Raw genomic sequence first — 25,209 nt, forward strand, 5'->3', positions numbered from 1 at the left:
AAGTAAGATAAAAATAAGGTTAAACAGCAAAAAAAAGTGAGCCACCATTCTGAATACATGCTCTCTAGGTTCACTTATGCCTCGAGTTCATCTTAAAGCCAGTCTCCTGTTCGTGTATGTGATACCAGTGGAACTGGTTCTCCATAGTATTTTTGTTTTAATTTGAAAATAGTTTTAATTTTGTTTTTAATTTAATAAAGGTGAAACTGTTTGCTAAGAAGCATTTTCTGTGGTGTTTGAGAGACTGAGTGAGCACACTGGGGACCTCGCTTTTCTGAATTGCCAGTGAGATTTAAAATTGGCCCCTAGAGGGAGATGTTGTATTGAAAATCTACATCTTATTTGAAGATCTATTTTATGTTGTTTTTTCTAAATTATACGAAATGTGTATTAAGCCCCCTCAACAGTGCGCAAAATGATCCTATGTTACTTAAAAGAAGTTGAGTGTATTTGAACTTACAACTGGTACCATTTTGGAGGGAACAAAATTTAAGATATAGGTTGATAATATACTTTGAAAAGATTTTGATGAAATATATTTTACAACGTGCCACTTTGATCAGTTCCACATTGAAGAAGTAACATGACATTAAAGGTATTTTCTCGGAAGGAAGTGTGATAGAGAGAACTTAGAAGATAATTCAGATTTACCTTGTTGGTACTTGGACCATTTGAAATCACCCTCTCCCCAGTGGTTCAAGTAAAAGGAGAAGGAGAGGTTGCAGAGCTGTCACCTGACAGTCAGTCTCTGTCCCCTCCCTCCCTCCCTCCCTCCCTCCCTCCCTCCCTCCCTCCCTCCCTCCCTCCCTCCCTCCCCCACACCTTCCCCTCCATTTGGATAACCTGTTTAAAGACTCCATCTCATACAATAGGTCTTCATCAACTTGTCTAAAGACCTACTGTGTGCAGATTGGACTTTATTGGGTGAGAGCTATATGAAACTCCTCAATCTTGCGTTAGAGCTAAGTGCAGGATTGATCTCAAGTACAGTGGCCTGGACAGCTTAGCCCCTTTGGTGATGGTTCTTAGAGTAGAGCTTCCAGCAGGTCTTTGGCTGTGCATCCCAAGTGGCCTTCAACAAGTTGGTCTTCCATGCTTTCCCTTAGCCATCAGCGCAAGGCTTTAACTTAGCACTGTGCAGCACTGTGACTGTGGCTGACATGATGAGGTCCTAGTCCCATTCTGAGCACTGCAAAACCAGCTACCCCCCGCCCCACACCCCCAGGTTTGTTCTCACAAGGGTATATCCTGATTAAGATAGGTCAAGGGTACCCTTGCCAGTGCAGTGTCTTGGATGGTACTGTCGTCTGCCGAGGAGTACCTCTCTTCACAGTGGGTCTGATCATTCTGGAGATGCCTGTAAGCCTGAGTTCTCACACATCCAACTATTGAGCTGATGCCAGAAACTAGCTCATTTATTTCATTTACTAAAGCCTTTTGGATATTTTTAAAAATTCATTTATCAGGTTCGGCTGATTTTCATTGCTGTAAAGGGTGAGGGGAACCACCTTTAGAAAGAACATTGTCTAATACCTAGCCACTGTAAAATTCCAGAGAGAACAGTTGACTGCACTGGAGGTGGGGACCTGATAGCTCAATAGGGTTGTGTGTGTTCCCAGAGTGTTCAGGGAGATTACTGTCAGACTTGGGATACTTCGTTTCTTTCTCTGAGTGGCTCCGGAAGAAACATTTGATTCTAGTAAGTATTCGGAGAGTGCTGTCAGACCCCTGGCTTTTCCTGATGTAGTCTAACTCAGTAGTCAGCTCCTGGCAGCTAGAGTGAGTTAGTGGTTAGCCTGGACTTGCTTCTGTCATGATCACGCCATCTCTATCCTACCAGGAGGCTGAGCCATAACCAACATGCACAGATCACTTCTTGTGTGCTGTGGGGAGATTTATACCAGCAGAGGGGGCTTGGTTTTCATATTTTCATAAGTTGTCTGCTTTGGCATCTGATACCAACTGGTGCTAGGATGGGGCACAGTCAGTGAATAGCAAAAGCACATGCGTGCATATGCCCACACGCGCACACAAACCATATAGTCATTCATGTCTGCAGTTCTGAATGGTTAAAATTCCCTGTCAACTTTGCCTTTTAGGACAGATGCTTCAATCTTGGTCCTTGAAGATAATTAAAAGCTTAGACTTCTACTGTCTTTAGTTATTCAATCAAAAGATTTACCAACCACGTATCACCATCTCTGCATTTAAGGGTGGTGGCACATGGTATGGTATTGGCATCAGCAATGTTGAGACAGGAAGATCAAGAGTTCAAGCCAACTTTAACTATAAAGTGAGACCCTGTCTTAAAACAAAAACAAGATGTATAGGGGCTGAGGAGATGGCACAAAGGTTAATAGCGCACAGTGCTTTTACAGAGGATCCCTGCACCCACATTGGGCAGCTCGCAACCATCTGTAACTGCAGCTCCAAAGGAATCCAGCACCCTCTTCTTGACTCTGTGGTACCCGCACTCACATGCATAGCCCCATACTCTACACACATGTACATAATATCTTAAAAAGTAACATATGCAGTCCCTTGATTATGTCTTCCTAGGGAATATTGTCATACCTTTTAACTTTAAAAGTAGAGACCTTTCTCTTTCATTTTCATTACATAAGAAAAATATTCCTTGTGGCTTGGTGAGAAATATGAAGAAAGGTGAAAGCATCCGCCATTTAAGCTGAGCGTGTCTGAACTGGGCATAGTGGCACACACCTTTAATCCCTGCACTTGGTGGACAAAGGCAGGTGGATCTCTGTGTTTGAGGTCAGCTTGCTCTACACAATGAGTTCCAGGACAGCCAGAGCTTTAAAGTGCCTGGGCGCTGGGGGGGGGGGGGGGGCAGCGGAAGCTCAGCATGTCTGTGTTTGCTGTGCTGTGCTTCCCAGTCTCTCTCAGAGTTTATGTGTGTCAGTGTGTGGTCATGTACACGCAGGATTTGGGGTATGGTGAATGTGTTTCAGGGCACACAGTGGAACAGATGCCGCGTGTTTTTGCAGGTAGTATGGCTGCAGCACCGTGGACACCCACAGCTCCAGCTTTGGTTCATCGTCTCACTCTAGACTCTCCTGTGTTTCCAATACTGTCAATAGCAGCATGAAGCTAAGGATGGAGCTTGGTGGTTGAGCATTTGCTGAGCATGTGGGAGGAACCGGGTTGGATCATCTGTGCAGCAGAAAAGGGTAGGGGAGATCAGTCAGCCAGGCATGAGGAGTCCCTGCTGCTGGGGATGCTGAGGCAGGAGGATGACTTGAGCTCCAAGTTTGAGGCCAGTCTGGGCAATATGGCAAAGATACTGTGTCAGAAGCAAGAAACAAAAGGGTAACAAATGAATGGCAATGTAACAGGAATCTTTCTTTGCCACTGTAGTAGTCCAGATGTAGAGTCAGTGCAGGGGCTTGTGTGCCTGCAGGCCTTGTGGACACTGTTTACTCAACCTTTAGCAGTGAGTGGAGGTGGCATCCTGCCTTTCCAGGCAGAAGGGATTGAAAGCAATTATTTTGGCAGGTGTGAACATTTAATTCTTTATAAGAGCATAAATTTGAGCATTCAATCAAATTACTATTTTTTTTCCTGTGTAAGTGTTTTGGTTTTAGTTTTTTTTTTTTTTAATGAAAAAACTCTTATTTCTGTCTTGGGTAGTGCTTCTGTATTCCAGGTCAGGTAGCAGACATATACCTATAGCAGTCTGTTTTTAAGGATGCAAGTCATCTTTAGAGAGCATAGACAAGGGCCTGCGTGTAATGCGAATTCTGACTGGTCTTAACAATAAAGACCTGGAGTCAGATATCAGGGCTGAAAGTTGAAAGACCAGAGAAGCAGAGCAGCCAGCCACTAGTTCTCACCGCTATGAAATCCTCAGACGGAATGGGTATCCTGTCTCTAAGTCCTCAGACTGAATGCCATCTCTGCGATTGAATGCCACGAGCTCCTGTCTCCTGCTGCCTTATAGCCTCTCTCCACCCAGGCATATCTCTTTCTGCCTCCACCTCCCTAGTGCTGGAGTAAAGGTGTGTGCCACCACTGCCTGGCCTCTATGGCTAACTCTGGCCTAGCTCTGCACCAATCTCCAGGCAAGCTTTGTTTGTTAGAACACAAAGTATCACCATACCTCATGGCTTCTCTCCCGCACAGCTCCTCTCATGCGGCTGTCTGTATCTTCTCTGTATAGAATGTGGTGTGATGATGCCTGTTTGGTTCCCCTGTAAGAGAAGGGTGACTGCTGCATGTTCTAATGTGTGGTGTCTCCTTTACCTGCCCCAGAGCTAGAGTTCAGCCTGTGTGCTTGGCATTGTTTTCATCTGTATCCCTAACCCTGGTGAGAATGTTCATTCTGTTTTTATCTTTGGGGTGGTTCAAACTTACAAGACCCCACACTCCTACCCTGCCACCCCCAGTCCTTCACAGCCTTTTTTGTTTGTTTTGGATTTTATTGTTGCTGTTTTGTTTCTCTGTGTAGACTTAGCTGTCCTGACACTTGCCCTGTAAACCAGGCTGGCCTTGAACTCAGAGATCCGCCTGTCTCTGCCTCCTGTGTGCTGGGATTAAAGACAAGCGCCACCTCCTAATTGCCCTTGACAGTCCCTCCTGCTGATGCTTGTGCTCAGCCTGTGAGCGGTTAGTCTGGGTTTGAGAATGGGCGTGTTTGGCACTGGGTGTTTTCGGTGGAGGTATTGATGGGACCTGAACTACAGTCAGAACCTGCAGGGTGGGATGCAGACACTGCCTTGCAGGATGCCCGTTAGTTGCTTTAAAGTTTATTACTTCTTGTGTGAGTGTGCACAGGTATGTTGCTGCATATGTGTAGAGGTCAGAAGACAACTTTTGGGAGTTAGCTCTTTCAGTCTGCGATGGGTTCCAGGAATTAAACTTAGGTGGTCAGGCCTGCATGGCACATGTTAACTCTCAGAGTCATTGTGCTGCTCTAGTCGAGGGTTTTATTTTGATTTTAAATTTTATTATTTTATATTTGTGTATCATAGTGCACATGTATGTGCAGGTGCACATGTGGTCTATTTGCTCTTGCTGCCCTGGACCTCACTTTGTAGACACTAGGCTAACCTCAAACTCACAGCAATTTGCCTGCCTTTGTGCCATTACCATTCCTGGTGCCACTACCATGCCTGTCTTCAGCTTGGTTTTTTTATACAACCAGGACCGCCTGCTCGGTGTTTATGGGTGTGTCCATGCCATGGTGTGTGTATAGGTCAGAGGCCAACTTTTGGGGAGTTGGTTCTTTCCTTTCACCATGTAGGCTCCTGGGATTGAGTCTGGTGTTCCCTTGCCTGAGAACCACTGTATTTAATGTCTTTGAGTCATGGAAGGGACATTGCTCATTTCCCTGTATCTGTATTGTTTCAGTCATGTCCTTAATTGTTTTTAAAAGTTCTTCATTCTAAAGTACATGAATGCGGTGATGTATTTTTTGGAGGTGGATGAATCTTAATCTGCCCGGGTAGGCCTGGGAGCTCATGGTTGTTCCCCTGCCTCAGTCTGTGACGTGCTGGAATTATTGGCTTGCATCACGGTGCCAGGCTGAGGCAGAGTCCCTTAAGACTGGTTCTTTTCCCTTTTCAGCTGAAGCTCAATGACACTCTGTATTGGAGCTTCTTGGAACATTTTGAAAGTTTCCATGATTGGTCACAACCTTCCAGATGAGTTTGGAGAGCAACTGGACTTTAAAAAAATTATTATTTAAGCTGGGCAGTGGTATCATATGCTTTTAATCCCAGCATTTGGGAGACAGAGGCAGGTGGATCTCTGAGTTCGAGGTCAGCCCTTGGTCAAAAAGAGGGAGTTCTGGGACATCCAAGGCTACGCAGAGAAACCCTGTCTCCGCCATCAAAAGAAAAATATTATTTATTTTATGTGTATGAATGTTTTTTTCTTCATGTTTATGTGTGCATGTTTATGAGGCCTTCTTCTGGCTTAGATCCCTTGTGAGTGCTGGGTACTGAACTTGGGTTCTCTGCCAAAGCCACCTCTCCAGATAGTGTCCCAGCTTACCCCAGGCGTGTGTGTGTGTGTGTGTGTGTGTGTGTGTGTGTGGTGGAGGTGGAGGTTGGCAGTTTCCTCCTTTGTGGAAAGATTTATCTCTAGGCCTGTCTGTGCAGCCACAGGGCTTGGAAGGAAGTTGCATGTACATTGACTTGAAAGTGTAAACACTCACTATGTCCCTGGACATAATAAAACCATCTTACAAAGAAACAAAGAAACCTTGTACCCAGCAGAGCACACCCCAGTGGAAGCCCTGAGTTCTCAGCCCCTGAAATGAAGTCACCCGAAAGTTAAATTCCATGTAGTATGCTTCCACGGCAGATTTTTTTAACTTTCTGCTTAGCCTATCCCCAACCCCGAAACAAAACAAAACACTCTAAAACTTGCTGGGTTTTCTTCCATGGCCTCTGGCAGCCTTTGGCTCCGAAGAGGAAAGACTCCTCTCCCCCTGCGCCTCGCTGTCCCCTCCTCTTTCTGCTTCCTGCTAACTCTGCATGCGCCCAGAGCCTGATCCTGTGCCGAGGCTCCAGTGAGCATGCTCGGCCCCCACCTCCCCAAGCAGAGGAAGCTGGTTTACATACGAGTCATACCAAGCATAGCCAGCATGTCAGCGCAGTCAGCTTGCAGCGGGCTGTGAGGGAGAGTGCCTTTGTCCTAAGAAATGTGCTTTGTGTTTTTTTTTTACTGCTTTCTTTTTAAACCCTCAAGACAAGCTTTGGAAGACTGCTGAAGTGATTTTTTAAAGCCGAGTAGAGGACGAAACACAGACACTGCCTTCCAGTAAGCCCTGGACGGGTTTTGTTTGAGTCTGATTTTTTTTTTGTGTGTGTGTCTGTGTGTGATCTTTCTTTTTTTTTAAAAAACAAAAACAAAAACTTTTATATACTTTGTGTGACTCTTGTGAGGCTGGGCCTCTATTTTACTGAAGTTTTAGGAGAGCCTGGAGCTACTCAGCTAAGACTGAATTTTGAAACTTTCTCTTCGGGAGTGAGAGCAAAGAACTGCCTTTCTTTGCTAGCCGGACAGATAAATGCTGTTTATGAAGATGGACCTGTTGAACTACCAGTACTTGGACAAGATGAACAACAACATCGGGGTTCTGTGCTACGAAGGTAGATGTTGTAGGATAGACTTCTTGTTTGTATCTGTAGCGGCCACTCCTCCTCGGTGGGGGGATTCTGATCGGCTGGCTTCGGAACATTTTCTTGTCTTTCTTGGGATGGTGGAGTGCCTAGACAAAGTGGTACACCATTTCAGGACAGTTTCCTGGTGTCTGGCAGGAGGGTGGCAGCAGGGAGGACCGGAGGGGACATATTGTTGTAAGCTTGCTTCCAACTTACTGACAAGATCTGACAAGATTGTTACACTTTAAATTCTTTTCTCTTTTGATTTTGTTGCCATTTTATGGAGGGGAGGAACTTATAAGAACAAGGGGAAGTTAAGCATGTGGGTGTTAGAGAAGAGGGAGGGACTCAGACGTATTTTTAGACGTAGCACCGTGTACAGTGTTCTGTGTGTACTCTTGTTCTGGATTTTGTGTGGTGGAGAAACAACAACAAAAAGCCACAATGAGTTTTTGTTTTCCGGGGCCATTGTCTCAGACATTTAGTTAGTTTTTTTCTGTGGACTTTGTGGGGCTGGCAAGGCCTGGTGTCAGGGAGCCCGGGCCGGCTCTTTGTCTGCCGCCCCGTTTCCTGTGTCAGTGAGACGGGCTGCCTCCAGCCCCGGTCCCGGGTGATTACACAACCCAGCTGCCAGAAGGCTAAAGAAAGTGGAAAATGCTCCCATCCCGAGGTTCTTCTGGTTCATCACCTCCCCTTCCCCTGGACACTCCCCGGAGTAGAGCAAAAGAGAAAACCTCAATTCCATCTTTTGGAATTTTTACCTACGTGCCATTTGAGTCCAGGGTAATGGCCTGGTTGAGCCTGGGGGCTGTTAGGGCAGGGAGTGAGCTGGAACTGCCAGGGAGTCTTTCCTGGTAAAAGCATGCAGGAGCCCAGGCACATCTTCCTGCTGGGGGCACTGGACTCTGGGTTTTCTCCTAGAGTAGACTAAGTGGGTTGTTTGCTTTTTCCTGGGCAGAAGTTAAAGTGGGGAGCTGTGCTGTGTTTTTGTGTAGAAGTTTCAGATCTGTTTCTTAAAGCGGTTGAAAACATCTTTCAAGCTTGTTTTAAAATTAACTATGGATAATAATCTCAGATTTAAAGGTTTTTTTGGTTGTTGTTGTTGCTGTTTTGTTTTTTAAATAAGATACCACTGTACTTTGACAAGTTCCCTTTACATGTACAGAATATCTTGGCCTCTAAACTCCCTCATCTCAAAGGCCTGAGTCTCAGAAGCAGTTTCTGGTGGGATTCATGTACTGTCATTTCTTAAAATTAAAAAAAAAAAAAACCCTGCACCCCAACAAAAGATGGAAACTTTTAATGTGGTCTCTGTGTCAACAAGTAATCTGATAGTTAAAAATCAAGCGGGGAGCTAGGAACACTGAAGCTGCCCGGACGCTGGGACCAGGTCCTGTGTCTGGGGAGGAAGTTCGCAGCTCCTCCAGGTGGGCGTGCGGTTCCGTGGAAAGCACATAAGCCAGCAGTTAGCTGTGTTGTTTCCTTCACTGTTTGGAAGAACAGACTTTGATTTTAGAGCCGATTGGGTGTGTGGGATCATAGGCTATCGTCTGTTTAGTTTAAACATCTCCCGTTTTCCTTATTATGAAAGGTAATATTATTCTAACACCAAAATAAATACACAGGAAATGAAGAAAAGCACAGCAAAACCAGAGTGGCGTTCGGAGCCAGTTGTTTACGTCCTCTGGTTTCCTCACTGTAAACACCACACACATCTGGTCTCGACTGCCAGGGCCGTGTGGAGGGATGGGTATAAATTAGACATGGAATTCTCTCCCGTAAGAAAACAGAACAGAACTGGGCCTGGTGGCACTCACCTTTAATCCCAGCATGAGAAGGCAGAGGCAGGTGGATCTCTGTGAGTCTGAGGCCGGTCTGCTTTACTTAGTCCCAGGGCAGCTAGGGCTACATAGTGAGACCCTGTCTGAAACAAACAAACATACAAACAAACAGAAAATTGATAGAGTTTAAAGGAAGTGTGCTGAGATAGTTTGCATTGAACAGACCGGCCCTCCAGAGTGCCAGGGCCGTTATGAGGATCATGAGTGGATGGGGTAAGTAGCATTTGATCTGATCTTGCCTTTAACCAGGGGCAGACTCAGTGTTTGCCTTGTTGGCATTAGAAGTGAAGGTGTAGGTGGGGGAGCTTTGCTTGCCCAGGTTGCTTATACCACAGCCTCGGTTGTGTCGGGTGAACTGTGTCCTCACTCTCTTCCTCCTCTCAGCAGCTTCCATACAGGAACCCTTGGGTCTTACTTTTGAATCCACTCCAGTTTTTGTCTTCCTTCCTTGGGGTCTTGGGCTGGAACCCACATTATCTTCTGCTAAGTCCACCTTCTCCCACCGAGCCTCACTATAGCCCAAACCTGTGTGGTAACTGCATCCTTGTACCACCCTCATGGTCACCTCCAAGGAGGACTAAGAGGCCGGTGCAGGTTCTGGAGAGCAGAGTGGTTGAGACAGAAAATCTGTCTAACCTGTGAGAACCAGTTTCTGCACTAATGACGAGTGACTTAGTAAAATTGCTTGTGTTAGTGAATAAGCCCAGAAGGTTCATGGCCTCTTATCACCATGCCCAGCAGCTAACCACTCCATCCTGCCATTCTTCTGGCTGCTCCCATTGTATCTACAGAAGGTCAGTTTTGCCTCTGTCTCCATAATAAAGGCATAGGTTGAATTCCTGTTCATCCCACTGGATGGTCACAAGCCTCATGAAGACGTGGCCCCAAGGAGTACTCAGGGCCCTCTGAGGCTCCAGGTCATGCTTTATGTCAAAGCCCAGCTCACAACAGAAATCTGCAGGCTTTCCCTGGCGGCTCTGTGGCCGCTGCTGTACAATGCAGTCTTTAATTATGGACTGTTGTTTTCTCTAATTAACTCATCACCACAGAGCCAACCAGGGCCTTAGACATCATCTGATACCTTCGTCTTGTTCTAGGCCCAGAGTTTCTCTTTGTTCGGGCGGATTTGGGGGTTTGTTGCAGGACTGAGGTGAGGTTGGAGCCCATCTCAGTGGGCCCCTGGGCCTCTTCTTCAACGAAGGTTACTGTCCCCTCTCTGTTCACATCCTCAGGACTAGGCATGCTAGGGGTGTGGGAGGGGTGGCTCATACCCCAGCTTGTGGGCTTTGTCCTGATGCTAGCTGCAGGTGACTAGCCTTCTAGAACTTTCTCTCCTGCCACTATAGAATGTGGGATGGGATTGGAGAAGGAGGAGGTGGTGTGGCCCTGGCTAGAGGTGAGCTCCCCAGAGTGAGAGCGGGAATGTTCAGGATGGCTGGCAGCCACACTTACATAATCACTCAGTTCTGAAAAGTTAGGTCCTAATAAATGCTCATGGCTGCCCGTGTCTGTAAACTGCTGTTAGTGATTCTTCAATTATGGGTTAAGAGTCATTAGTGTGTAATTTGGTAGAAGAATTCTCGCCTTTTAATTTAATAGTGTGATTTGTCTTGGGAGAAAGTGAGGATGAGTTGCATAGAGTGATGGTCTCAGAGCTTCAGAGAGGGGCATGCAGAGGTCCTCAGGGTTTAGAACTGTCGTTTTAGAATGGAATTCCCACTTGTTTCACTGCAGGCTGCATTCACGTCCGTTTTTCTGAATGGGAAGGGAACATACACACTTGGGCTGCGCAGCAGAGTGAGGCCCTGCAAGTTTGGGCATGGGGTTCTTTTGTTTCTTGCCAGTCTACTGGCAACAGGTTGATGGAGGCCCAGTTTCATTGTCCTTTGTTTGAAGAGCTCAGAGGCTTTGGGAGGCTTTGGAGCCTCCAGTGCTGTTGGGTGAAAAGGCCACCAGAACGAGGCTGCAAGTCTCAGAGTTGGTTCCTAGCCCCACACACAGATCAAGTGACTTGGTCTTGATTTGGATGTAATCTGTGGTGCTGCCTCTGTAACCATTTGGTGGAAGTTCTTTCAGTTTTAGCATCTCACAGCTCTCTCTCTCTCTCTCTCTCTCTCTCCCTCGCCCCTCTCTCTCTCTCTCTCTCTCTCTCTCTCTCTCTCTCTCTCTCTCTCTCCCCAGGTGAGTGCTTGTGTTTCTGCTAATTACAGCTTGTGCCCGGAAGGTATGATTAGAGCCTCCTTCCTTCCAGCTCCACGCCCATAATTCTCAATCCCCTTCTGGAACGTTTGTTTGATTTGGGCTGTTATCTCTGGGAGTCAGCACTTGACTTGTTAGAAGTCAGCCTTCCTTTGCCTTATGTTCCTAAGGTGTCTGGGTTCATTGTTGTGAAGCAAGCTTTTAAAACCGTGTCATATAGATATAAAGAAATCTCTGGGCCAGGGAGATTGCTCAGTGGGTAAAGGTAACTAAGCCAAGCTCCTTGATGACCTGATTTCTGTCTCTGGGACCCACATGGTGGAAGGAGAGAACTGACTCTCAAGCTTGTCCTCTAACCGCCCCCCCCCTTCCCAAATAAATGTTGAGAGAGAGAGAGAGAGAGAGAGAGAGAGAGAGAGAGAGAGAGAGGGAGAGGGGTGCAGGCCCTGTGGTGTGCTCAGTTTACTTCTGCTTCACTGCCAGGATGCTGAAGAAAACTGGGTTTTGTCATGAAGAAATCAGATCCAGATTTAGCCTTTGCTGGTGTACAGATCTATAAAAAAAAAAAGTCTTCTCGGGATGCTCCTGGCCGTATCTGCTTCATCTCTATGTATTTAATGTTTATTTAATGACAGTTTATATTTAATGCTATTTATATATTTAGCTCATGGTAATTATTTTTTAGCCTGCTCAGCAGTGTGAAGCAGGCCCTCCTCCCCTTTTTACTTGAAAACAAAGTCGTGAGTTGGTTGTAAGCCTACAAAAGCAAACACATCCCCACCCCCATCACAGGGGCTTTGTTTTTGAAATGACTTCTCTCCTGTTTGCACTCCCCTGCACTCTCTTGCCCACATCTCACTTCCCAAGTCAGTGTTTCATGTTCTTCAAGATTATTTATTTACATACTTATTTTTAAAAAGACTTAACTTTTCTAACATACATATGTGGGTGTGTGCACCACACAGATGCAGGTGTCTGAGGAGACCAACAGCAAGTGTCAGGTCCCTTGGAGCTGGGTTACAAACAATTTTGAGTGCTCATTTGTGTTTTGGGAAACAAACTCCTGTTACCTCCAAGAGCAGCAAACACTCTTAAGCTTCACCCTTTCTGAGTGGTTTTTTTAAAATCACATGTATGTTATGGGGCAGGGGGTTGTGTGTGCCTTGCACATGGTAGCAGCCAGAAGACAACTTTGTGGAGTCCGTTTTCTCCTTCCATCTTTATGTGGGTACCAGGTGTGCAGGCTTGTGTGGCAGTATCTGTTCCAGGAGTATTCTTCCTGCTGGCTTGCTTTACTGTGCCGACTTTCTGAAAATTTTGAAGTCTTATTTATATTAGTGTATTTGTGTGGTGGTGTGTCTAATGGAGGCCAGAAGAGGTTGTTGGATCCCTTGGAGCTGATATTAAATGTGGTTCTGAGCCACCTGATGTGGGTCCTTGGATGCAAACTGGAAATGCATTCTTAACTACTAGTGCACCATCTCTAGCCCCCTCTATGTCAGCCTTAGAATTCTGTGAATTATTTTAACTTCGGGGCCTCATGTATAATATCTTCAATATTAACAGTGTGAATCACTGCTAGTTCAAAGAATGTTTATTTACCCTAGAAAAAAGTAGAAAATCCAGCCAGACAGTGGTAGCACATGTCTTTAATTCCAGCACACAGGAGGCAGAGTCAAGAGGCCAGCCTGGTCAGGAGTAAGTTCCAGGAGAGCCAGGGATATATAGAGAAATTCTGTCTTGAAAAACAAAACAAAATAAAAAGTAGAAAATCCATCTTATTTACTTATTTATTTTTGACAGACTCTGTAGCCCTGACTGGCCTGGAACCCACTATGTAAACCAGACTAGCCTCAAACTCACAGAATGCTGTGATTTAAAGGAGTATATCACCATGCCAAGACTGTAGATGGGGTTTAAAAAAAGATTTTATTTTTAAGTATGTGTGTGTCTTTGTGTGTGTGTGTGTGTACGTGCCTGTGAGTGTAGTGCCTGGGAAGGCCAGCAGAGGCTGTTGGATGAACTGGAGTCACAGGGTGTGTGAGTTACCATGTGGATGCTGGGAACTGATGGGTCTTCTCCAAGAACAGCAAGTGCTGCTGGTTCATATCTCCAGCCCTAGCAAAGGAGCTTTGGTCTGGCATTGTTTTGCTCTTCTAGCTCCATGTAATTGGAATTACTCTGTATGCCATCTTTTGGGGGTCGTGGAATATGCTGGGGATGAAACCCGGGCCTTCACACATGCATAGCACATGCCCCAACCCTGAGCTCTCGTGCTTTCATGAGAACTTGTGAAGGGGTTGAATGGTCATGAAGTGTTGTGTCCTCCCCATGGGCAGCCATGCTGCAGCAGCAAAGGTCACCTCAGCTGTGGGACTGACCCGCCGCACTCATTCGCTCGTTGTTAAATAGCTCTTGACGCTCCAGTTGGAATTTTTCCCCAGCTAGAGTTTCATTCACATTCCCCGCCACCTTTTAAAGACCGTGTCTAGACTGTCTTGCGTCGTTTTTGGAGAGTGCGGTTGGGTTGCGCTTGTGATACCTGCGTGGGGGGACTGGTTCTACATCAACAGGCAGGTGGCTGGAAGCTGACGTGTGACATGTCAGCATTGCCGCAGCAACAGCTTCCTATGGCCGGTACTTTAGGAAACAGAAAGCTTAGATAGAGGCAGAATCCAAACAGTTCTTGGCTTTGTGGAGCCAGGAAGGGGGCGCCGTTTTCAGTGATAGCGGCATGTTAGTCGGAGTTCTCTAGAGGAACAGAACTTATTAGATGAATGAATATCTATCTGTCTATTTGTCTGTCTGTCTGTCTGTCTATCAGATTTATTAGAATGACTTAGAAGCTGTGTCCAACAATGACTGTCTACCAACAGAAGGTCCAGGAATTCAGTCGTTGCTCAATCTGAGAAGCTGGATGTCTCATGTGGTCTTCAGTGTACACTTGAATCCCAAAGCAGTGGGCTCTAATGCCAGCGAAGGAATGGACCTGCTAGGAAGAGTGACAGCAAGCAGGCTGAGAGAGCGCAAGCTTCCTTCCTTTTATGTAGGCTTCCAGCAGAAGGCGTGGCCCAGATTAAGATGGATCTTTCTACCTCAAAGATTGGGATTAGAAATAAGTCTTCTTACTTCAAATGATTTAATTATGGGGAAAAAAAATCCCTCACAGGTGTGCCCAGCTATTTTGGTTTTAGTTAATTCCAGATGTAGTCAAGTTAAAAATTAAGAACAGCCATCACAAGCCCCATGCGTCTGCTGAAGTTATGAATGAGAGAGCATTATCCGTGTGCATTGCTCTTAATTTTCATTTTATGTCTGCTTCGCATGAAAATAGTGGCCTGCTAATTCCTGTTGGCTAATGATTTGACTTTAATAGAGCAGACTCTGGGATTGAATGTTTTCATGCAGTTGTGTGCTGCCAAGCGGTTCTGCGGAGTTGTTTACACTACCCATAACCCAGTTAGGCTGTGTCCATGTTTCTTTCCCGATAAGTTAAGGGGGCCACGAATGTAGCTTTTGAACAGTTTTTCTCATCTTCCACTATATGACTGCACCATTCCAGAGTCGGGCTGATTTTAATTTTAATTTTATATTTGCAGTACTTTCATTTACCATGTTCTTCTGTTCTTACTACGCATCCTTCCCCCCCCCCCCCCCCCTCCTGCCCTCCCCAGCCCTGGAGCTGAGTCCTGAACCCAGGGCTTTGCACTTGCTAGGCAAGCGCTCTACCATTGAGCTAAATCCCTAACCTCTTACTATGCATTAGCCAGGCGGTGGTGGTGCACGCCTTTAATCCCAGCCCCACTAGTGAGACTAGCCGTATTAGTGAGCTGAGTTTGCTTGAGAGACCTTGCCTCAATAATATGAATGAGCAATTATAGGTACCTAACTGTGGTGGTTTGAATGTAATTGTCACCCATAGCCTCACAGGGAGTGACACTATTAGGAAGCGTGGCTTTGTTGGAGGAAGTGTGTCATTGTGAGGGTGGGTTTGAGGCCTCATGCATGCCCAAGGCATACCAGTGCCTCAGACCATTTCCTGTTGCCTGCAAGATGTAGGGCTCTCAGCTCCTTCTCCAGCACCATGTCTGTGTGCACACTGCCATGTCCCACCATGATGATAATGGACTGAGCCTCTGAATTGTAAGCAAGCCATCCCAGTTTAAATGATTTTCATTATAAGAGTTGCCGCGGTCATGGTGTCTCTTCACAGTGATATAACCCTAACGAAGATACTCACTCCTATGTATAGTAGCACCAAAAGGTTCCATAATCGCCCAGAGTGGAGCATAACAAAGGTTTATTTATTTGGGGATAAACTCACAGTAAGGGTAGCGATCTGCAATCCTCTGTGTGCGTTAGGAACTGGAACCAAACCCAGCAGCAAAGAGGGCTGCCACACATGCCTTTAGTTTGGACTTTTAGAGGACATGAGACCATGCCCAAAGTGGGCTAGTATCCCAAAGGCTACTTGCTGAAGGAGTTCTCACAATACCTGTGGTTATTCATTGTGGCACACATATTTAAAGCTTAAAAGCTAACATCCATATATAAGAGAAAATGTAATATTTGTATTTTGGGATCTGGTTACGTCACTCAGGATAATTTTTTTCTGATGGGTGACTCCAGGGAAATGGTGTCCTCTAGAGACAGCAGGGCGAATGCACTTACACTCACAAAGACTGGCAGTGTGCACAAGACTACACAGGTTCAAGCCAGATGTGCTCCCACCCTAAATAAGAAGCTACCTACAATTGATACCCACTGGCAAAGGGAAAATCGGTTTCCTTCAGTGGCACGTCACAGGGTCTATCCACCACACACCAGGGCGGGCTCTGTGCCTGGAACAGTTGGCCAACACAGAATGAACTCAGTGATATTTTTGTGGAGTTTTTGTTTTATTTTGCTTTGCAATTTTTTGTTCTATAGGTCTTTTGCTTGTTTTGATTTTTTTTGGTTTTGTTTTTTAAGTGTGTGTGTGTGTGTGTGTGTTTTGATTTTTTTTTTTTCCTTTTCTTTTATGAAGGAGAGAAATCACAACAAAGTTGGATGGGTAAGGCGTGGGGAGGAACTGGGAGAGGGAAAAATGATATATAAAGAAAAAAAGTCTTCAAGTAAAAAATAGGGGGAAATAATCCCTGAGTGTAGCTGTGGTAATGCTCCTGTCTTGGGTGCTCACTCTTTTTTTTTTTTTTTTTTGGTTTTTCGAGACAGGGTTTCTCTGTAGCTTTGGTGCCCGTCCCGGAACTAGCTCTTGTAGACCAGGCTGGCCTCGAACTCACAGAGATCCGCCTGCCTCTGCCTCCCGAGTGCTGGGATTAAAGGCGTGCGCCACCACCGCCCGGCTTGGGTGCTCACTCTTAAGATGCCGCAGTGTTTGGTGTTTTCAACACCAGTGCAGACCCAGGCTCCCCTGGATTGTGGACCACGGCTTTCCGTCTGCCTGGCTTTCCTTTCCTCATCCTGGGCTTTCATTGAGACGTCATTAGCTGCTGAAGAGACGCCTTCACCGCTGCTTTCCTTTTTGTTTCGTCAAAAATAAGATCAGATTAAGTAAGAATTTTATTTTTAAAAGTGTAATTGTATGTTATTTTTTCTTTTGTGTGCATGTATATATATGTATGGGCGTATATGCCCTAGTCTGGGTCATCAGGCATGGTTATCTCCCCTTTCCCACTGAACCCATCAAGTTAGAATTTTGAGTTCATTGCACCTAAGAGAGAACGATGTGTGAAGTGGGAGACTCCAAAGCAGAAGAGGACTGAGTCTGATTTCATGGCGTGCTGGTGCCGGTTTGTGGAGGGGATCCGCGGTGTGCAGCGGCTTCCTTCTGGTCAGTCATCACAACTGTGTGCAGAAAGCTCATCTGGGGGTTTTGTTTAGGTTAGCATTTGGGGAAATTGGGGTGACCTGTGTTTCGGTCGTGAATGGTTGGCCCTAGCATCTCCAAGCTGTACCTTCTGTTTTTAGTTTGTTTGTTTACTTTAAACAGCACATTTGTCCTAGTTGAGTACCAGATCTGGATAAAGGATCTTTCAGGCTCAGTGTGGTGCCTCACACTGTCGTCTGAGGCGGAGGCAGGATGAGAACTTCCAGGCCAGCCTGGGCTACATAGTGAAAGCTTGTCTCATCCAGTACCTTGTTCCCAAGAGCTGTGTGATGCTTCTTTGTGGCTCCTCACACTTGCCACAGGGTGCCATCCAAGCCAGCCCCACCTGTCTTATCTCAGCACACGCGGGGATCTGCTCTTGCATAGCGTTGAGGCGTAAGGTTCATCTGTGCTGTTGAATGATCAACTGTCCTGTTGTGTTTGTGAACTTCTGTGTTCTGAGGTGGGCCGACTCTTGAGTTGACAGGATTTCACCTGTTACGAACACTGCTGCTCTGGGTGTGTCTTAGTGTGGCAGACTATCCCAGACACATTGTTCTTTCGTACCCATTTTCGGTGTAGCTTGGTGTCATTACGTGTTGCACAGCTTCCGGTGAACATGCATGCTCATGTCTTTTTGACAAGATTTATGTGTACATGTGTTTGGCCTGCACATAGGTCTCTGCGTCATGTGTATGCAGTGCTTTTCGAGTCCAGAATTGGAGTCACACATGGTTGTAAGCTGCAATGTTGGACGAAGAACCAAACCTGGATCCTCTGCAAGAACAGCGAGTGCTCTCAAGCGCTGAGCCACCACTCCAGTCTCCACGCTCCTTTCTTTTGGAACAGTACTCATAGGTGGAACTGTCTGGTCGCTGGGCATGGTAGACTTTTAAGGAGATGCCCCAGTGTTTTGCATGGAGAAGGCACCATCGAGTGCACTCTCTCTAAATCTTTATCTGCACTGAGTCCTTTACAGTTCAGCTCCCAGTGGACAGTGTTGAGGTATTAGTCGTTGCTAATGAATAATCTGATCTGACACAGACACCAGTCAAAACTCTGATTGTTGGTGCCGCATGAGGAGGGACACTCTCCTCGGTAAGCTTTTTGTCTGCTGCTGCTGGTGGTGGAGGATGGCAGGGTAGGTTTCTGTCCGGTTTCAGGACAGTAGAGGTGGTGATTTGTGTGTTGTCCGAGGTGAGTCTGTTTTTCCACATGTCAGATCCAAGCCTATAAACCAGTAGAAGCCAGATGAAGGGGTATGGCAAACACTGATGTGGCACAGAGGGTCCTCAGCCTGTGGTCACAGTGTTCTGGGGTCACAGTATTCTGGTAGTGACTTTTCCCGTACCAGTATGTGTGCACAGAGCTCAGGAGTTGAGCTCTCCTTCCAGCCTGAGGTTTTTGTTGTTGTTTGTTTGTTTAAACAATATCAGTAACTAGGAAACGGACTCTGTCTCTTTCTGTGTCCGTCCCCTCTCACAGAGCACTTTCTGCTCTAGGAGCAACCTTACAGAAGCATCCCTATAAAATTCAAAGGCTTTCTTTCTCTAGATTGTTCTGTGGTCGATTCCACAAGTGGAATCTAAAGTATCTTGTGGCTAGTGACAATTTTCTTTGGACAGAGGAGGGCTCAAGTCATAGTAAAATTGACAATTTAAGCAATGGCAACTGTCATTTGATTAGATCCACTTCCATTGCGAAACCTGCCTCCTCCACATCCTAGCATCTTAACATATAAGTTTCTCAAGGGTTGTGCATGCCTATAATACCAACACTTCATAGATGGTGGCAGGAGGATCAGGAGTTCAAGGCCAGCCTGGGCAGAGAAGGCAGGGTGGTGATGGTGTAGGAGGATATGTTGATATGAATCTATACCTTTGCGTGTTCTCTCTGTCAGCGGCACTTGCATAGTTCTGTGTGCAAATCAGGCCCCAAGCAGTCATGCAGAAGAGTGAGGTCAGATATCCTTCAGCTAGAGGGCAGACAATCTGTTGTTACCCTGGGACCACAGCTTTCTTTTGGTTTGTCTTCATTCTGTTTGGCTTTGCTTATCCACTTGTACGTCATGCAGAATTGTTGGCAATTTGGAGTGCCTGCAACCTGTTCTTCACCTCTCTTCATGGGGGTTGATGAGTCCCCTTGCATATATGTCTGATTTTCTGCAGGACGGATGCTCCCTTGGCCCTGGTTGAAGAATGGGATGACAGTAACTCAGATCCCATAATTGATGCTTAGAATGCAGAGAGTAAATGCCATCTTAAAATGCCTATTCGTGCTTTAAAGGTGCTGAAAACCCTCTGTGCTAGATCTCTGTGATGGTTTGATAACAATGTCCTCACAGGCTGGGCATTTGGACCTTTGGTATCCAGTCAGTGGCGCTATTAGGGGAGGTTAGGTAGAACAGCCTTGCTGGAGGAAATACGTCACTGGGCAGGGCTTTGAGAGTAAATGTGATCACTCAGCTTCCTGCTCCTTCCACCTTGTTGCTTGCTGCCATGCCTCCCTGCCATGATGGAGTCTAACCTTCTGGAACTGTAAGACCAAGCAACTCTCTCTTCTCTAAGTTGTGTTGGTCATGATGCTCTATCACAGCAACAAACACAGTCTCTTTTCTTTCATGTCAGGAGGAGAATGCAAGAACCTTTAGGAAAATAAGTAGGGTTTGGCTGGGAGTCCACCTGTGTGGGTGGGCATTCTGTTTTGACTGTTTGTGTGGTGGTGATGGTGTGTGGGTGTATGTTATTGATTTATTTATTTTTGTACAATTTCTTTCTTGGGGTTGAGAATTTCTGTGTTTTACTCATGTTTCGCATTCTGCTACCATTGCAGCCATGATATTAACTTATGTAAGAGTGTCATGGTCTCAGCAGCAGTAACAGTGTGCTTTGTTCTTGGTGTCTGAGTGACGTTTTTGGTTCCTTGATTATTTTTGTTTAATTCAAGGTGGAGATATGTCCTATGTTTTGAAAACACCAAATGTACATTTGTTAAGCCTCAGAAGCAGGTATCATCTAACCTAAAGCCATGAAGAATGGTTTCAGTCATCATGGGACTAGGTTGTGGACCTCCAGATGTAATTGAAATGAACTGCCATCATGAATTTTCTAACACATAGGGTTACACGTGGCTATCACAAATGACCCTTCTGTTACCGAGTAGCCTTTGAAAAATATTTTGGGTCGGAAGCTAAAACCACTGACACTGTTGAAATCTCAAAAGGCTGCACGTTTTCAAATGTGTTAGCAATCCATCCATAATAGAACATCTGGGAGAACAAAGTTACTAAGGAAAGGTTTACTTTAGGTTTCAATCCTGGTTACTTAGCCTTGTTTTGGGCCAGTGGCCAGGCAGCATATTGTATCGGGAGCTCATGGTGGCCAAGAGGCCACACCTCCTTCAAGGTCACATCCCCAACAACTTGCCTTCCTCCCACTCACAACGGTGGGTCCAGCCTTGAACACATGGGCCTTTGAAACACTTCCCTGTTGTTTACCATCTCTTTTATAGCCGCTGTCTGTCGATATTCACAGGGAGGTGTTTCCAGGTAGATCCTCAGAGGCCCTTCACCCTGCTCTGTGCCGTTCTCCAGTATCTCAGAGGAATCTGGCAGTGGCTTTGTGGATGCTTTAAACATCATGACCAGATTAGCCAGAAGAATGCCCTTGTGTTTCCCCGAGTGCACGCACCGAGACTAGTCTCTGCAGTTAAAGCTTCCCCCTGTTTCTGTGGACTCCGAGACACCGACTGACTGGAAGTCACAGACTCCTAGGGGACTCAGAGTCTTCGGGGGAATGAATTATAGGCATTAGGTGATGGATTTTGCCTTTTACAAGATAGAAAACAGTTAACGTCAAAGGTAGCTTTCAAATGGGGAAACTGAGGTATCAGCCAGGTAAAGGGAGGCCACTTAACTAAGTTTCGATTTATAAGAGGCAGACACTTTAAAAACACCAATGAGAATAATGTCTGCAGAGGTGACTGTGGTGTGAGCTCCAAGAGGAGTTGGGGCTACAGATGTTTAGGAGGTAATGAGAGGCCTGGATCGGATCAATCCCAATGTGGATCAGTTTGAAAGTGGAGGTGGCATGAGTCTGCCAGGCTCTACTAGAAGTGCCGGGACTACAGACTTTTGATGCCCCTGGAATAGTTTTACCTGGGACTAGGGTCAGGCATAGAGATATGCATCCAGCTCTAGCCTATTGGGGAGTTCTGGTGAGTGGGCTTGGGAAAGCATCGCACTAAACAAGGAAGAGAAGACTTGTAAGGAAAAAGGCAGAAAATGTCTGGGGATTGGTTAGGATTTGTCAAGAACTATTTTAGCTTTTCACAGGAATGCTGAAGTCATGGTCACTGTGAGTTCACTGGGTCCCAGGTCTTTAGAAGCTACCTTGTCTGTCCTTTACTGATGGTCACACTGGGCGGTCATGGGCATCTGATCATCAGTTTAGACTGCAGAGGGAGGTCCTTGACTGTGTCCATCTCACCCACTCTATCTCCCCCTCCTGTCCTCCATTGTGTTGTCAGTGCTGTGACCTGAGCCCAGGAGAGGACCAGACATCTTTACAAGGGAATGTACTGACATGGGTATATGTGACAGTGGGGTTGGGTTTGTGTGGGGTTACTTTCTTCTCTGCTTTTGGCCACTGTTTAGACCCATGCCATGGATGTGCAGTGGTTGATGTGTGGACCATCTAAGGTTATCTGCCGAAATGCATGTGGACAAGCACAGTGGATTGTTCCAAGCTGACAATTCCAGGGAGGAACAAAGGGGCATACAAGAGTCTTCGGGTGCAGCCTGCCATTGTATCCGTATCCAGTAGGATGGGGCTTGGGCTGGAGGACGCTGTGGATTACTGCCATTGTCCCTGGAAAGCATGACTGGAGTGAGATGGACAACCAGCTAGACCCTTGAGGTTAATAGCCTAGAGAGACTAGAGACCCAGGGAACTCATCATGTCTTAGCCAAGCCTGTGGCTGCAAACCACTCATCCATTTAATTTGCCAAATGCTAATAGACTCTAGAGCATCCCAAATCAAAACATTGTACTTTTTCCTTATGTCTTCATTAGTCTAATTCCCATTAACCTCATGTCACGGCTGCAACAATTTAGGAACATTGTAGCAGGGGAGCTCTTGTCAGGGAGGCTGGAAGGAAAAGCTAGCAGAGCACATGCAGCTTCTGCAATCAGTGGCACTGGGGTGTGGCACTGCCAGGAAGGAATGATTGGGAAGGTGGTCAGTCTCTGAGATGGTATACGCCAGCTTCTCAAGAAACAGGGCAGGGGGATAATGGGGGAGTCCTTTGCTCCTAAGGTAAAGACTGCACATAGTAACAAAGGATGGGAGAATATTTTCACAGATGTTTTCTGCAAAAGGGACTGTTCAGAATATATATAGAACTCTGAGCAGTCAAGGACACAGCCAGAGGACTGGAGAGGTGGCTCAGGCAGTGGTTAAGAGCACTGGCTGCTCAGAGGGACCTGGGTTTAGTTCCCAGCACCCACATAGTGACAACCATATAAACTACAGTTCCAGTGGCTCCAATGCCCTCTTCTGGCCTCTGTGGGTACTACATGCATGTGTAGTATGTGCACAGGCAGAACACTCATACAAACAATAATAAAATCTAAAACCAGATGATGTTGGTTATTGCACAACTTTGAGAATACATAAGACACGTTACATTGGTTCTCTTAAAGGGTATGTGACTCTCAATAAAGCAATTATAAAATTAAAAGATTGGAATAGAATGTTTCCAACCATTCTGTAAGTATTGGAATGCTCTGTGTATATGTGTCTTTATATTACAATATTTGGTTAAGTTGATGATGCCAGGGCATTCTTAGCTGAGCTAGCTATCCTGTTCTCAAGAAGTGGATGATCTAACGTTGTTGTTTAGTTCACCACCAGTATCAGCTGTTTTTAGTGAGGAAGAGATTGTTACCATACATGCTGAACTGAGAGCTCTATAGAGCATGCATAGTGTGTGTGTGCACGCGCGTGTGTGCATGTACACATGCATGCACTTGCACACATGGGGCCAGTTGTGGGCTGAGGATGAGGAGAGGAGAAAGTGGACTTACAGATGGATTGTGTCAGCAGGGCAAATCACAGGTGGCCACAGATGCATATGCGTGTCACACCAGATTCAGACATTGTCATTGGCTTCCTGTAGTTGCACTTATCGAGGCTCAGCACAAAAGGCAGCCTTTTGGGGTATGTGTGTTGAGACAGTGTCACTGTGTGTCTCTCTCTGACTGTCCTGGAACGCACTATGTGGTCCAGACTATCTTTGAATTCTCAGAGATCCTCCTGCCTCTGTTTCCCAAGTGCTGACTTTAAAGACATGCACCACCTGCCCAGCTAAATAACAGCTCTCGACTGGGAATGTGAGAGGGTTTTCACCATGGTAAGTTTGATTGGAAGCGAGAGGAGGGAGGGCACATAGCAAGCAAGGGTTTTACATACAAGGTGTGCTTGTGTCTGCACCCTTTTGCTTGCAGGATCTGTTCATGGGCAAACTCCTGCTCGCCTGCCACTGACTTGCTCTGTTGCATCCCTCTGAGAGGAACAAATATACAAATGTGTGTTTTTTTTAAGTCAGGCTTGGGTGGCATTCTGGGTCTTCCTTAATCCAGAGTGTGTTACTTTGGGTATGTTGTTGAGCCGTTTTGGTCTCCATTTCCCCCAAACAAAACTAGCAATAGAATCTGCCTCACCACAAGTGGGTGGACCAATATTGTTCACCTGACATGAAATAAATATGCCTGGGTCAAGCTCTACAGAACTTAACAGCTCTAACAAGTCACTTCTGGATGCTTGCTGTGGTTGAGTCCTCATTCCAGGCCTAGTGGGCCTCTCTCTTCTTAGTGTCCTCAGCATGGGTCTTATCTTCCCTTGGCCCCTGCCAATCCGCTGTAAAGCCCTTGAGATGGCCAGAGCTGCAGTTAAGATTAGTCTGAATATTAAAGTCAATCCAGGGAGGCTGTTTTAGGGGAAGAGAATGTGTGTGAGGATTTAAGGGTCCATCACACTTCTGGATCTGCAGCTCCTGGGGGCTGAGATGCTGAGGGTGGGTGACGTGGCTGGGGTGGGCGGGGGATATCTGCAACCCTCAGCCAGCCTAGTTTTCTCAAGCAGTGGCGCTGTGTCTGCTCTAGTGCAAAAGCTGAGGGGCCCCTCTACCAGCTCTCCTCACCAGACTACTGGGAGTGGAGACTTAGGACCACGTCCACCCAATCCCAGAGTTGTCACAAGTGCGGCCTGCAGAGAACTGCTGAGGTGGGATTATGAACACCTTCTGACATGTCACCTTCTCCAAATTGTCCTTGAATCTCTTCCTTCTTCCTTCCTTCCTTCCTTCCTTCCTTCCTTCCTTCCTTCCTTCCTCCCTCCCTCCCTCCCTCCCTCCCTCCCTCCCTCCCTCCCTCCCTTCCTCCCTCCCTCCCTCCCTGCCCCCTTTCCCTTTTTTATTTCCTTCCTTCCTTTTTTGTTTTTAAAGAAAAATCTGCCAGCATGGAAGCACTGCTTCCCTTCTCCTTGCTTCCAGGCAGGAACACAGGACTCAAGGCTTGCCCTCACACTTCTGTCTCGTGTAGCCAGCGTGCAGATGTGTGGCTGCAGGGATGCCATCCAGCCCATTAAGCTGCAGCCAGTGCTTGTGCTCAGCCCTCTGCTGTGCACTCAGGGCTCATTTCTGGACCTTTGAAGTGGCCGCCAGCCTTTCATCTTCCCTCATTTTCACTTAATGACAGCCCGGCCTTTGATCAACCCAGTTTTCGTCTGTCTTTGGCTTCAGGCTTAGTCACTTGGAGGTAAGCGGAGACCTTAAATAGGCCTGAAAGTGCCCGACTTTTATGAGCACAATGACTACTTAACCTTCATATCTTAAGCAAATATACGGAAGGGGAGCTGGCCCTTCCTGGCCTCCCAGTGATAGCGTTTGCTGGCGGTAGTGTAAACTGAAAAGAGGCCCGAGTGTGGAGGGTAGAGAGAAACCAATAGCCAACCGCATCCTGCCCCCCACTCCCAGCCCCCAGTTTCAAGTTGCAGTTGCCCGTCCCCCACCCCCTAATCTTTATGTCTTCATTGAAAGCTTGTCTGCACGCTGGGGAAGATTGTGTCTGGAAGTGCACTCCGGGGTTTCTTTTCCGATGATGGACTCTTGTTC

General features: G+C 46.4%; 1 protein-coding gene across 3 annotated transcripts in view; it reads left to right on the forward strand.

The window, feature by feature from the left end:
* Positions 1–25,209, forward strand: part of Vgll4 (vestigial like family member 4) — a 116,620-nt gene that overhangs the window by 46,177 nt on the left and 45,234 nt on the right. The window contains exon 1 of one of the 3 annotated variants that reach the window (XM_057760563.1): positions 6,607–7,115. The exons of the other annotated variants lie outside the window; for them this stretch is intronic. Within the exon in view, the coding sequence (XP_057616546.1) occupies positions 7,034–7,115 (82 nt within the window). The 5' untranslated portion in view covers positions 6,607–7,033. Of the gene's footprint in view, positions 1–6,606; positions 7,116–25,209 lie in introns of those variants that run through there. 3 annotated transcript variants of the gene reach the window in all.

The sequence above is a fragment of the Chionomys nivalis genome, chromosome 1 (assembly GCF_950005125.1).
Source record: "Chionomys nivalis chromosome 1, mChiNiv1.1, whole genome shotgun sequence".
NCBI lineage: Eukaryota > Metazoa > Chordata > Mammalia > Rodentia > Cricetidae > Chionomys > Chionomys nivalis.